Source organism: Mustelus asterias, chromosome 23 (assembly GCF_964213995.1).
Source record: "Mustelus asterias chromosome 23, sMusAst1.hap1.1, whole genome shotgun sequence".
Taxonomy (NCBI): Eukaryota; Metazoa; Chordata; class Chondrichthyes; order Carcharhiniformes; family Triakidae; genus Mustelus; species Mustelus asterias.
This window is the reverse complement of record NC_135823.1, coordinates 69,220,908-69,234,950: the sequence shown is the minus strand read 5'-3', so window position 1 is coordinate 69,234,950 and position 14,043 is coordinate 69,220,908. Positions and strand designations below refer to the sequence as shown.

The 14,043-nt window shown below is 42.4% G+C and overlaps 1 protein-coding gene across 6 annotated transcripts in view; it reads left to right on the top strand.

Annotated features, from left to right (window-relative positions):
- pdxdc1 (pyridoxal-dependent decarboxylase domain containing 1) overlaps positions 1-14,043 on the top strand; it is an 85,918-nt gene that overhangs the window by 27,193 nt on the left and 44,682 nt on the right. For all 6 annotated transcript variants that reach the window (XM_078240886.1, XM_078240884.1, XM_078240889.1 and 3 more), the window contains exons 6-12: positions 4,873-5,062; positions 6,551-6,619; positions 7,247-7,325; positions 10,338-10,422; positions 11,260-11,308; positions 11,651-11,752; positions 12,051-12,176. In XM_078240886.1, the coding sequence (XP_078097012.1) occupies positions 4,873-5,062; positions 6,551-6,619; positions 7,247-7,325; positions 10,338-10,422; positions 11,260-11,308; positions 11,651-11,752; positions 12,051-12,176 (700 nt within the window). The remainder of the gene's footprint in view (positions 1-4,872; positions 5,063-6,550; positions 6,620-7,246; positions 7,326-10,337; positions 10,423-11,259; positions 11,309-11,650; positions 11,753-12,050; positions 12,177-14,043) is intronic.

The following is a 14,043-nucleotide window of genomic DNA, read 5'->3' as shown; positions in this document are numbered from 1 at the left end:
CTTCATAATTTTATACACCTCTATTAGGTCGCCCCTCATCCTCCGTCTTTCCAGGGAGAACAACCCCAGTTTACCCAATCTCTCCTCATAGCTAAGACCCTCCATACCAGACAACATCCTGGTAAACCTTTTCTGTACTCTCTCCAAAGCCTCCACGTCCTTCTGGTAGTGTGGCAACCAGAACTGGACACAGTATTCCAAATGTGGCCTAACCAATGTTCTATACACCTGCAACATCATATGCCAACTTTTATATTCTATGCCCCGTCCAATAAAGGCAAGCATGCCATATGTCTTCTTGACCACCCTCTCCACCTGTGCTGCCACCTTTAAGGATCTGTGGACTTGTACACCCAGGTCCCTCTGTGTGTCTATACTCCTGATGGTTCTGTCATTTATTGTATAGCTCCCCCTTACATTAGATCTACCGAAATGCATCACTTCGCATTTATCTGGATTAAATTCCATCTGCCATTTCTCTGCCCAATGTTCCAGCCTATCTATATCCTGCTGTATTCTCTGACAATGTTCATCACTATCCGCAACTCCAGCAATCTTTGTGTCGTCCACAAACTTACTGATCACACCAGCTACATCTTCCTCCAAATCATATATCACAAACCGCAGAGGTCCCAGTACAGAGCCCTGCGGAACACCACTAGTCACAGACCTCCAACCGGAAAAAGACCCCTCCACTGTTACCCTCTGTCTTCTATGGCTAAGCCAGTTCTCCACCCATCTAGCTAGCTCACCTTTTATCCCGTGAGATTTAATCTTTTGCACCAGCCTGGCATGAGGGACCTTGTCAAACACTTTACTAAAATCCATATAGACGACATCCACGGCCCTTCCCTCGTCAACCGTTTTTGTCACCTCCTCAAAAAACTCAACCAAATTTGTGAGGCATGATCTCCCTCATACAAAACCATGCTGTCTATCGCTAATGAGATTATTCAGTTCTAAATGCGCATTATTCTTTCTCTAAGAATCTTCTCCAACAATTTCCCTACCACAGACGTCAAGCTCACAGGCCTATAATTACCTGGGTTATCCTTGCTACCCTTCTTAAATAACGGGACCACATTTGCTATCCTCCAGTCCTCTGGGACCTCACCTGTGTCCAGTGAAGAGACAAAGATTTCTGTTAGAGGCCCAACAATTTCATCTCTTGCCTCCCTGAGGAGTCTAGGACAGATGCCATCTGGCCCTGGGGATTTGTCTGTCTTAATGTTTCCTAAAAAACCTAACACTTCCTCCCTTGTAATTAAGATTTTTTTCTAACGGGTCAACACATCTCTCTGAGACACTACCAGTCAACATGTCCCTCTCCTTTGAATGAAGTTTGATTTCTGATAGCAGGAGCTCTGACAATCTGCCAGTCCTCCTTGGATTATGGAGTGCTGGAGGATTTCAGATGTTGCGCTCCTATCTAAAAACGGAGAGAGGGATAAATCTGGTAACTGCAGGCCACTCAGTTCAAGGTAACTACCAGTGAGTTTGGCCAAGGGCAAAATTAATTCTCGGTTGGAGAAGCAGAATCAGTCAACTTACATTTGTTAAAGACATCTGTCTTATTGACCTGACTGAGGTCTTTGATGTGCAGGGAAGCATTTAACAGAGTACCACATTACTGACTAATTGGAAAATTTAAAACACATGGGAATAAAGGAATGCTGGTAACTGGGTGTGTAATTAGTTAAGGATAGGAGATGGTGGTACACAAACATTTTTATGACTGGAGAGCCCTATGCAGTGGGGTCCCCCAGGGGCTGGGATTTGGGGCATTTCTTGTTTTGCTTTATATAAATTACTTGGACTTGGCTTTAAGGGGTATAATTTCAAATTTTGTGGATAATACAAAATTTGGTAACGTAGTGGTGAGGAGAATAGTAGAAATGAGGTGGACATACAAGTTGTTTGGTGAACCGGAAGGGAACCGGTGGATGTGGTGTTTTTGGATTTCCAAAAGGCGTTTGATAAGGTGCCTCACAAAAGGTTGCTGAAGAAGATTGGGTCACACGGAGTTGGGGGTAGGGTGTTTGCGTGGATTGGGGATTGGCTATCCGACAGGAAGCAGAGAGTTGGAATAAATGAGTGCTTTTCTGGTTGGCAGATGGTAACTAGTGGCGTGCCGCAGGGATCGGTACTGGGGCCTCAACTATGTACCATTTATATAGACGATCTGGAGGAGGGGTCTGAGTGTAGGGTAACAAAGTTTGCAGACGACACAAAGATAAGTGGAAAAGTGAATCGTGTGGAGGGCGTAGAAGGTCTGCAGAGAGATTTGGACAGGCTGAGTGAGTGGGCGAGGATCTGGAAGATGGAGTATAACATTGACAAATGCGAGGTTATTCACTTTGGAGGAAATAATAGCAAATTGGATTATTATCTAAATGGAAAAAAATTACAACATGCTACTGTGCAAAGGGACCTGAGGGTCCTTGTGCATGAGGCGCAAAAACCCAGTCTGCAGGTGCAACAGGTGATCAAGAAGGCAAATGGGATGTTGGCCTATATCGCAAGGGGGATAGAATATAAAAGCAGAGATGTCTTGCTGCATCTGTACAGGGTATTGGTGAGGCCGTAGCTGGAATACTGTGTGCAGTATTGGTCCCCTTATTTGCGGAAGGATATATTGGCCTTGGAGGGAGTGCAGAGAAGGTTCACCAGGTTGATACCAGAGATGAGGGGTGTTGATTATGAGGAGAGACTGAGCAGATTGGGTTTGTACTCGTTGGAATTTAGAAGGCTGAGGGGGAACCTTAGAGAGACCTATAAGATAATGAAGGGGCTGGATAGGGTAGAGGTGGAGAGATTCTTTCCACTTAGAAAGGAAGCTAGAACAAAATAAAGGGGGGTCAGTTTAGGACAGAGTTGAGGAGGAACTTCTTCTCTCAGAGGGTGGTGAATCTCTGGAATTCTCTGCCCACTGAAGTGGTGGAGGCTACCTCGTTGAATATGTTTAAATCACAGGTAGATGGATTCCTGATCGGTAAGGGAATTAGGGGTTATGGGGATCAGGCGGGTAAGTGGAACTGATCCACTTCAGACCAGCCATGATCTTATTGAATGGCGGGGCAGGCTCGAGGGGCTAGATGGCCTACTCCTGCTCCTATTTTTTATGTTCTTAAATAGGCATTCAAAAGGCAGCATAACCTGAATGCGACTTTTGAGATGTTGCAAAAAATAGTCTCAAACCTTTGAAGATGGCAGGACAAGTTGATAATGTGGTTAAAAAAGCATCGGGGAGACTTGCTCTGGGATGTGGAATCCAGATACAAACTTTTACCAGACACTGGTCAGGCCTCAGCTAGAGTATGAAGATGTTCTATTCTCAGCGCCATACTTCAGGAAGAATCTTGAGACCTCGAAGAGAGTACAGAGGAGGTTTACCTGGATGATGCCAGAGACTTCAGTTGTGTGGAGAGATTGGAGAAGCTGAGATTGTTCTCCTTAGACCAGACAAAGTTAAGGGGAGACTTAATCCAAAAACAGCTTGTATTTATAAAACACCTTTAACGTAATGAAATACCCCAAGGTGCTATAAAACAAAGTGTGACATTGAGCCACGTAACAAAATATTAGGTCAGGTGACTAAGGTTTGGTTAGGAAGTAGATTTTAAGGAAAGTGAGGTAGCCTAATGGAGAAATGTATCATAGAACCCCTACAGTGCAAAAGAGGCCATTCGGCCCATCAAGACTGCACTGACCCTTTAAAAGAGCACCCACAGAGGGAGAACATGCAAACTCCACACACACAGTCATCCAAGGCCGGAATAGAACCCGGGTCCTTGGTGCTGTGAGACAGCACTGCTAACCACTGTGACACCGTGCACGTAGGGATGGTATTCCTAGGCTTGGGACCCAGGCAACCTGAGGCACAGCAGCCAATGTTGAAGCAGTTAAAATTGGGAATACACAAATGGCCAGAATTAGAGTGGCACAGATATCTTGAAGAGTTATGGTGCTTAAGGATATTAGAGATGGGGAGGGTTAAGGCAATAGATGGGTTTTGATAGGCGAGGAATGAACAAACTGCAATTTGGTATGTCTATTTGTAAGAAAAGGTCATAGATTTAAAATAATTGGCAGAAGAATTAAAGGGGAAGTGCTCTCATGCTGATGGTTGTTAAGATTTGGAACGCTACATGAACAGGTGAAGAAAGCAGATTCCATGGGAACTTTCAGGAGGCAATTGGACATGTCGCTGAAAAGGATTGCTTTGTGGGATTAGTGGGGGAAAAAGCTGGGGTTGTGGGATTAAACTGGAGAATAAAAACATACAGAGGCCAACTTGCTTCCTATGCTGTAAGATTTTTTTATAGTTTCCTTCGTATAGGATGTTGGGGGTGGCATGTTAGCACTGCTGCCTCACAGTGCCAGGGACCCAGGTTCAATTCCCGGCTTGGGTCACTGTGTGGAGTTTGCACATTCTCCCTCTATCTGTGTGGGTTTCCTCCGGGTGCTCCGGTTTCCTCCCATAGTCCAAAGTTGTGTGGGTTAGATGCATTGGCCATGCTAAATTGCCCTTAGTGTCAGGGGTTTAGTAGGGTAAATAAGTAGAGTTATGGGAATAGGGCCTAGTTGGGATTGTGGTCGGTGAAGGTTTGATGGACTGAATGGCGGCCTCCTGCACTGTAGGGATTCTATGAATTCCTTTGGGCTTTCTCATCCAAATGAGTGTCTTCAGTTGCTACTGGGATTCTGGTTCCCAGTCTTTGCGTATGACTTCACAAAGAGGGTACATTTCCATGGATTCTCGTGATGAGAAGGAATAGTTGTACTCAAAACACGTTTATTCTCGAGCACATGCATGAACTTCAGGAATTAAACTGCATGATCATGAGTTGAGGCCTAAGCTTTGTTCTTCAGGTATGAAAATGGTTCTGCCTATTATCACGAAGATGATCGAGAAGGTCTGCTGAAAGTGTGCAAACTCATCATTCATTCAAACTATGACGACTATGCAACAGAAGGTTTTAACGTCCTGCATAACAAATCCCCTGTCCTCTATATTAGTGCTGCCTGTAGAACAGGCCTGGGCCAGTATATCTGTAACCAGGTAAAACACATTACTTTTCCTAATGCATTGTATCCAAATTACATCTGAAATAGGGTTAATTGCAAATTATTGGTTTTGGGTCAGTAAATAACCAAAGGATCAGATGTGAATGGGCATATAATTACAGATACGGGGGACCCATCCAATACTCATTTAATTCATTCTTTATCAGAATACCATACATGTTCATTTCTATGTTATTCTTCAGTCCTGTTTCTGAAACTTTCCTAACATTCTGCTCGATTTGAATTGACTGCACAATGAAATATTAGAAATGGGAACTGTAGGGATGCATCAACACCACTGACATAAGGCTTCAAACTTGGAGGAAAACATTGTGCAGAGATATAAGTCTCAGGAAATAGTGACATCAAATACCTTGGGCGGCATTTTCCAACCCTTCCTGCTAGCGGGATCTTCCAGTCTTGCCAAAGGCAGCTCCCCCAAACAGCGGGACGGGCAAGCCACACAAAACGCCAGATGCTCACTGGCAAGTGGCCTCTGTTTGCCGGAAAACGTGGTGGGGGGGGGGGGGGGGGGGGTGACCTCTTGAGTCTAAATTGTATCAGATTCAAGTATTAAACTATAAAAGGAATGACCACATTGGCAACTGTTACAGACCTTACTGGGATTTCTGTGTGCTTTTAAAAAAAGCCAAATGATATATTCATCTAGATTCCAGAATCTTGATCATTAATTTGTAAATTTTGCCGTGTATTGAATGATACGATTTTTGATGATTCATTCTTGGGATGTGAGAGTTGTTGTTGGCTTATTTATTGACCATTCTTAATTGTGCCACCTTTTTACATACATGTAAATGGCTTTTTAGGATGTGTATTTAAATTATGTTTCGCAGAAATTGAAGTAAATTTTTTTGTTAAATGTTATATAACACTTCGAGTCTATTCGCGACTGTGTTGCGAAAGTTTGAAAGTAATATTAGTCATTTGCAAAAATCACAGGAAACAATGGGTGGAATTTTCTGATTTATTTTTTCAAAATGTCAGGAAAATTGGAGTGTAGATCACTGGCTTTGACACTTTGAGGGGGGGGGGGAAATGTCAAGAGCCTGTCTCACCAGCAACTTAGGGTTTTAAACGATCAGGGCTCCCTATCTTAAAAAAAAAACTACCTGAAACAGGGGTGGAAAATCCCCCCTCTCCCCCCATGTTTAATTTTATGCTTATTTTGTTAGTTTCAAATTGTTGCAACATTGTTAAATCCCTGTTAATGGAGTGAAGTATTATGATGTGGAGATGCCATGAAGTATTATGGCCATGACAGTATAAGTTCCACCTTGTGCACACTCTCAATCATAGCTAGAAGTACAGACCACTGAAAACTGTATTTCTACATTGCAGTAAACTTGTAATGTGTTTGCAACACCAAATTTATTTTTATTTTTAGAAGGAAAATGTACTATTTCAGGAAAATAAGGGCACGTTTACACTGAAACTAAATTGTGTAAATTCTCCTCAATTGTAGCTCGGTCTTCCAATCTCCTGTATGTGCAGTGTACCCTGCAACACCATGTTTGGATCTCAGCATCAGATGGTAAGTTGTTGATTTATAATATTGGATGGTGGAGGAGGGATAGAAACTCTCACTGTTAGACCTTACAACAAAAGGGGCGGCACGGTGACACAGTGGTTAGCACTGCTGCCTCAAAACGCCACGGACCCGGGTTCAATTCTGGCCTTGGGTCGCTGTCTGTGTGGAGTTTGCACGTTCTCCCCGTGTCTGCGAGGGTTTCCTCCGGGGTGCTCCGATTTCCTCCCACAGTCCAAAGATGTGCGGGTTAGGTGGATTGGCTATGCTAAATTGACCCTAGTGTCAGGGGATTAGCAGGTCAAATATGTGGGGTTACGGGAATAGGGCCTGGGTGGGATTGTGGCCAGTGCAGACTTGATGGGCCGAATGGAGGCCTCTGGATTGTAGGGATTTTATGGTTCTATGAAAATCTCATTTTTCTGCGTTGTATTTTCAATCCTGTGCTTCACTTTCAGGAACCCCACTTGCAGTGCCACTTCACCATAATATGATTAAGTGCTTGTACAACTCCTGCTGCTTGCAAATCAGTTACTATTATCAAAGCTCTTTAAAACACCTTTTCATTAACATTAAGGCTTGCAAACTCCAGTTTGCCTTATTATAATGGTTTGTCATTTATTGCTTTGACAGGACGTAGCCCTACTGGAAAGACTTATTAAAGATGATATTGAATGTGGAAAACTTCCTCTGTTACTTGTAGCGAATGCAGGTACGTAATAAAGCGGAAAGAAAATAATTTTATATGCACTGATTTTGATTTGATTTATTATTGTCACCTGTATTAGTTTACAGTGAAAAGTATTGCTTCTTGCACGTTATACAAAGTATACCGTTCATAGAGAAGGAAATGAGAGAGTGCAGAATATAATGTTACAGTCATAGGGTGCAGAGAAAGATCAACTTAGTACAAGGTAAGTCCATTCAAAAGTCTGACAGCAGCAGGGAAGAAGCTGTTCTTGAGTCGGTTGGTACGTGACCTCAGACTTTTGCATCTTTTTCTCAACAGAAGAAGGTGGAAGTGAGAATGTCCGGGGTGCGTGGGGTCCTTAATTATGCTGGCATAATCCCATCTTTTAGGCTTAATTATACTGGCATTTTAGTTACCCATATTTCTAATAGCCACATTTTCACTTATCCATGTGAATTTTCATTAATTAAGGGAGACTGATTGGATTTAGCATTTAAAAACAAAATCAGATCACAGTCCTAGTGGCAGCTGACCCCATAATCCATACTTTTTTCATCTACCAACTGCTCCCTTAAACCTCTCTTCCTATGCCTTCCGCCCTCATCTCCATCAAGTATAGGGAGTTCCTGGATTTTTTTGTCACTAATATTCAGACCACCCATTAGTTGCCTCTGCTCCTACCCCAGCCACCACCAGCAGCCTGCCGTCCCTTCACCCAGCCTCGCCCTGATCCTGCTTCTTTATTCTCATTTCTCTCCTGTCTCCATTATTCTCTCCGCAAGCTCGACATCTCCATGATATGATCCACTGTCATGGAGTCAGCTTCCACAAGTACACTGGCGTCCTGTTCGACTTCTATACCACCTTTCTTGACCTCTCTGACAAATTGCTTGTACAACATCCTTTCTAGGATGAACCACAATTTCCTCCCAGTTAAATACTGGAAAACCAAAGCCGTCCTGTCACCTGACTCTGCCGCTACCTCAGGCCATCTGCTGCTGAAGCCCTCATTAATTCCTTTGTCATTTCCAGGCCCAAGTTTTCCAAATCTCTTCCAACTTCACCCTCTGTAAATGTCCACTCATCCAATACTCTGCTTCCTGTGTTCTCTCCTGCTCACCCATCACTTCCATCCTTGTTTATCTACATTGCCTTGTAATCCCTTTTTAAAGCCTCCAGTTTAAAATTGTCATCATGTTGAATACCCTTTTTGATCTTGGGCCTTCCCTATTCCTTCAATCTCCTCCACCCCTACAATCCCCTTAAACCTTTCCTTCCTCTGACTTGGCTGTCTTGTGCATCTACTTTCCCTTCATCCCACCATTGACAGCCGTACCTCTGACATTTTAGGCCCCATGCTTTAGAATGGCTATGAGGAGAGATTGGGTAAACTGGGCTTGTTCTCCCTGGAAAGACGGAGAATGAGGGGAGACCTAATAGAGGTGTACAAAATTATGAAGGGTATAGATAGGGTGAACAGTGGGAAGCTTTTTCCCAGGTCGGAGGTGACGGTCACGGGTTCAAGGTGAGAGGGGCGAGGTATAGCTCAGATATCAGAGGGACGTTTTTTACACAGAGGGTGGTGGGGGCCTGGAATGCGCTGCCAAGTAGGGTGGTGGAGGCAGACATGCTGGCATCGTTTAAGACTTACCTGGATAGTCACATGAGCAGTCTGGGAATGGAGGGATACAAACGAATGGTCTAGTTGGACCAATGAGTGGCACAGGCTTGGAGGGCCGAAGGGTCTGTTTCCTGTGCTGTACTGTTCTTTGTTCTTTGGCCTCCCAAAGCCCCCTTCAAAACTTCACACCCTTCCCTTCCTTCCAGGCCCAACTCGCAACCCATTTTTTTGACTAATATTTTGGTAACCCCTGCAAGTATTTGCTTCTTTAGCTCACTATTTATTTTTGAGTGATCATACTTCTAGTGCCTTGGGCTGGTTTTCAATTATAAGGGTGCTTATGTAAATCTAAGTCATTGTTGATCTATTGGCACATAGAGTACTATAGGCAGTATTTAGTCACCTTTTCGATTTGATTTATTATTGTCACATGTATTAGTATACAGTGAAAAGTATTGTTTCTTGCGTGCTATACAGACAAAGCATACCGTTCATAGAGAAGGAAAGGAGAGAGCGCAGAATGTTGTGGAGAGAAAGATCAACTTGGTGCGCGGTAGGTCCATTCAAAAGTCTGATGGCAGCAGAAAAGAAGCTGTTCTTGAGTCGGTTGGTATGTGACCTCAGACTTTTGTAGCTTTTTCCCGACGGAAGAAGGTGGAAGAGAGAATGTTTGGGATGCGTGGGGTCCTTGATTATGCTGGCTGCTTTTCCGAGGCAGCGGGAAATGTAGACCGAGTCAATGGATGGGAGGCTGGTTTGCGTGATGGATTGGGCTACATCTACGACTTTTTGTAATTTCTTGCAGTCTTGGGCAGAGCAAGAGCCATACCAAGCTGTGATACAACCAGAAAGAATGCTTTCTGTGGTGCATCTGTAAAAGTTATCTCAGGAATCCTGTAGGCAAGCTCTGCGATTCCAACACAAACTCCAACTTTAAAATCCATACAGAGTGTCTTTATTTAAATGTGGTTCTCACCAGCACATTAGCATGCCTGAACAGAAAGGCTTTGTATTGGTGTTAAAGCCACCACCTCCATTGAGGTAAGTGCTACAGACACAGTGGGGCAGCACAGTGGTTAGCACTGCTGCCTCACAGCGCCAGGGGCCTGGGTTCAATTCCCAACTTGGGTCACTCTGTGGAATTTGTGCATTCTCCCCGTGTCTGCGCAGGTTTCCTCCGGGTGCTCCAGTTTCCTCCCACATTCTGAAAGACGTGCTGGTCAGGTGCATTGACCTGAACAGATGCCGGACTGTGGCAACTCAGGGAATTTCACAGTAATTTCATTGCAGTGTTAATGTAAACCTTACTTGTGACTAAAGACACTGGCGATGGGATGACTGGAGGTGAAATTTGACATATGTTGATTTAAATGGGTCTCCTTGACATGGAGTTTTTTTAAACTTTATTTTAGGTACACCTGGTGCAGGACATACAGATAAACTTGCACGGTTAAAGGAACTCTGCAGTCAGTACAAGATGTGGTTGCACGTAGAAGGGTAAGAATAAACACTTCAGTGGAGTTCGGTGCTAAATCTAATGATTTAATGCAACTCATTTACTTCAAGATGTTCTCGTCCTGTGAAAACGCCGCACTATTTTCTTACATTTGCGTAACAAGTTATAAAGAGGTTTAATGCGATTGGCCCAAAGAAATGTTCTGGTGATGGAAGCATTTTAAGACTTTTACCTGCATGTATATTTAGCTGACACAATTGACATTCCCATTAAAAATGAAGAACTTGCATGTAACTAATTCTAACATTCACTAATGTCCTTTAGGGAAGGAAATCTGCCGCCCTTACCTGGCCTGGCTCACGTGTGACTTGTGGCTGACTCTCAACTGCCCTTGGGCAATTAGGGATGGGCAATAAATGCTGGCCTAGCCAGTGACACCCATGTCCCACGAATGAATAAAAAAATAATTCTCTAGCAGATACCCCATTGCTTGTACTTGTAATCCATTTCTTGCAAAATGTGTGCACTCAAAATTGAGCAAAGTACAGCGGTGTTGGGTGACATGTTAAGATTTAGTCAATGCCAGAATTTACAGAAAGGATTAGAAATCAGTGGACAAATGCCTGTACGTAACGATAATGAGTTACAAAGACCAGGTAAGTTGAATGTTGGTCCCCCGCCTGTGTTGATCTCAGTTGAACTGGAGGTCTGAAGCTACAGTGTCTCCAGGTTAGGCAGGGGAAGCATAGACACATCTGCACAGAGGCAACAAGGTTTTGTATTCCCTTAAGTGGCCTCTTCTGCGAACTTCACTTTTGTCAAGTGTTTTGACTGATCTCTGATGAGTGGCTAAAGTTAGATTTCTTTTTCCACTGCAGTGTTAATTTGGCCACATTGACACTTGGTTACGTTTCCTCATCTGTACTGGTTAGTAACATTTTTGGTTTTTGGTAGTTTGATCATTTTGGTTACTGTTGCTTTACATGATCCCTGAAGGTATGTGGAATTTCAGATACATTGAATTTAATTCATGGAACCGGCGCCATAAGACATTCTAAGTAACAAATGCAAAATGGAGGGGAGATGTCTCTTGTGGACAATGGCTAATTACTTCAGAAAGCTGAGAGAACTATTCTTGTTTTTAATTGGGGAAATTAATCCTCAATGTTTCCGTTTATGTGGCTGTTATCAGATTTAATGTTTAAGAGACCAGTTAAGAACATATTAAGGTGTGCATAGTACAGATGATTAATTATCTCGTGTTTATAGGCTGCGACTAAATGTGACAGCATGACCTTGACTTTAGGACCCTGGTTAGGCCTCCCAGCTGTGCCTGCAGTGACACTCTATAGACATGAAGATCCTTCACTGGTAAGTGCTTTATTGCTTCAAGACAAACCTGCAAAGAGCTAATATTTTATATATACATAGTTTAACTTCATAAATTTAAAAGATTGTATGGCCTAAAATAATTAGAAACTTTGCGATGCTTTTGTGTAAAGGTAAATAACTCTCTTTGCACCAAACATTCGATTAAAAAATCCAGAAAACTATCTAAATCACTGTATAGGCTCTAAATTTAAAAGAGCATTACTTGAACTCTGTGTCAATCGTCAAAGGTTTTTATTGAACTCTAGAATCTTTGGTCAATAGTTAATGATTGTTTTAGTCTCTAGCTGCAGGCCTCACAACAAGTCAGCCAGTTGAGAAACTTCGAGCTTTGCCCCTCTGGCTCTCTCTGCAATACCTGGGACATGATGGGATAGTTGACAGAATCAAGTATGCTTCTCAGTTGGTAAGCATCTGTTTATTGTTCTATTGTGGTATTTAACAATCACTAAAGAAATGTGGTGATACTGTGCCTTGAAGAAATGTATTTATATTGTGCTTATTATGAGGGATATGTTTAAAGTTCAGCTCTGGTTTACCTGATGCTGATCGGTCTGCAAACCAGTCACCTCCATAGTGAGAATGCAGGAGAATATTTGATCCTAGATAATAGGTATGGTAAGAAGTCTCACAAAGCCAGGTTAAAGTCCAACAGGTTTATTTGGTAGCATGAGCTTTCGGAGCGCTGCTCCTTTATCAGGTGAGTGGAGAATTGGGCTCACATACATGGCATATATAGACACAAAAACTCAATTACAAGATAATGGTTGGAATGCGAGTCTTAACAGGTAATCAAGTCTCTACAGGTACAGACAATGTGAGTGGAGGGAGGGTTAAGCACAGGTTTAAAAAGGTGTGAATTGTCTCAAGCCAGGACAATTAGTAAGATTTTGCAAGCCCAGGCAAGTCATGGGGGTTACACTACCTGTAATCCCCACGACCTGAGGTGCTCTGAAAGCTTGTGCTACCAAATAAACCTGTTGGACTTTAACCTGGTGTTGAGACTTCTTACTGTGCCTACCTCTGTCCAACACCAGCATCTCCACATCATAGATAGTAGGTATTTGTTTTAATTGGAGGTAATGCATTTTTGTTTATTTTTGTTGTTTTTTCCCCCTGGGGTTTCAGAGTAGGGTTTAATTAGGTTTATCAACAAAAGAAAGACATGTGAATGGGCAGAGCTAAGCTGACAGGGAAAAATAGTTTCTAGTTTTTGCTTGATCCAGAAGGAGGCATGAGGTGTTTCTTTCTCATTCTCTCTGGAGGCTGCTATTTGAGTGTTAGAAGACCGGTATCTTTCTGTCTCTCTATCTCCAGAAGTGTTCAAAGACTTGAGGACTTGCCAGCACTTAAGCCTGTGTTGTCTGTTAACTGATTTTTGATGGGGAGTTTAAGTCTATAAGAGGAATATTGCTTAAGTTGGAACTATTAGAGATAGATTAGCAGTTAAGAATTGTATCTAGTCATGTTTAAGCATTTCAATTGGTAAAAGATAAGCTAATTAATTTGTTATATTTAAACTGTATTGTTAAAATAAATTTCATTTTGATAAAAGCTTCCTAATGTGTCAGTAGAATCACACCTGGAGCGAAACACCATATCCTCTCACTAATGCCAAAATAAAAAATAGTTGGGGTGTACTTCATAATGATTACTTCATAATATAGCTTGGGGTTTCTGATCTGATCTCTAATAGAAATCATGAATAATGCTCTCCGGTACATGATGCTCCAAATTTGGTTATGTAAGTACTACGTAAGTATTAACACTATTCATCGAGACAGATATTCAACCCAGAACATTTTGTCTTTTGGCAGCATACAGAGAGGCCTTAAGCTGCTTAACTTGATTAATGCTTCCAATCGGCCAGTCAGGTACTTGTTGATGGAACTGGTGGGAGAAACCATTCAGATGATCCATCTGCCCTGATCGAAGTTTGTAAGAAAAAATCAATTTCAAAATACTTGAATAAGCCTTGATGCAGGAAGGAGAAAATTAATTTGGAAAAACGTTTGAATATTCTCTAGTTTGATTGGAACAAGCCAAAGGTGTCTCGGTCTCAAAGTTAGGTGTGAATTTTTATGTCACGCACTTTTCTGACAGATGTTGCTATTGTTTGCTGTAAGATCATAAAATCCAAGGCAAAAAATATCACTCCTTGAAACCAACTGTGTTTTGAACTCAGCCGCCATCTTTGATTTCCTCAACTTGCCCGAGAGGCATTCCAAACATTTCTAAACATTGATGATTTTTTTTTTCGAAAATCTGATGTG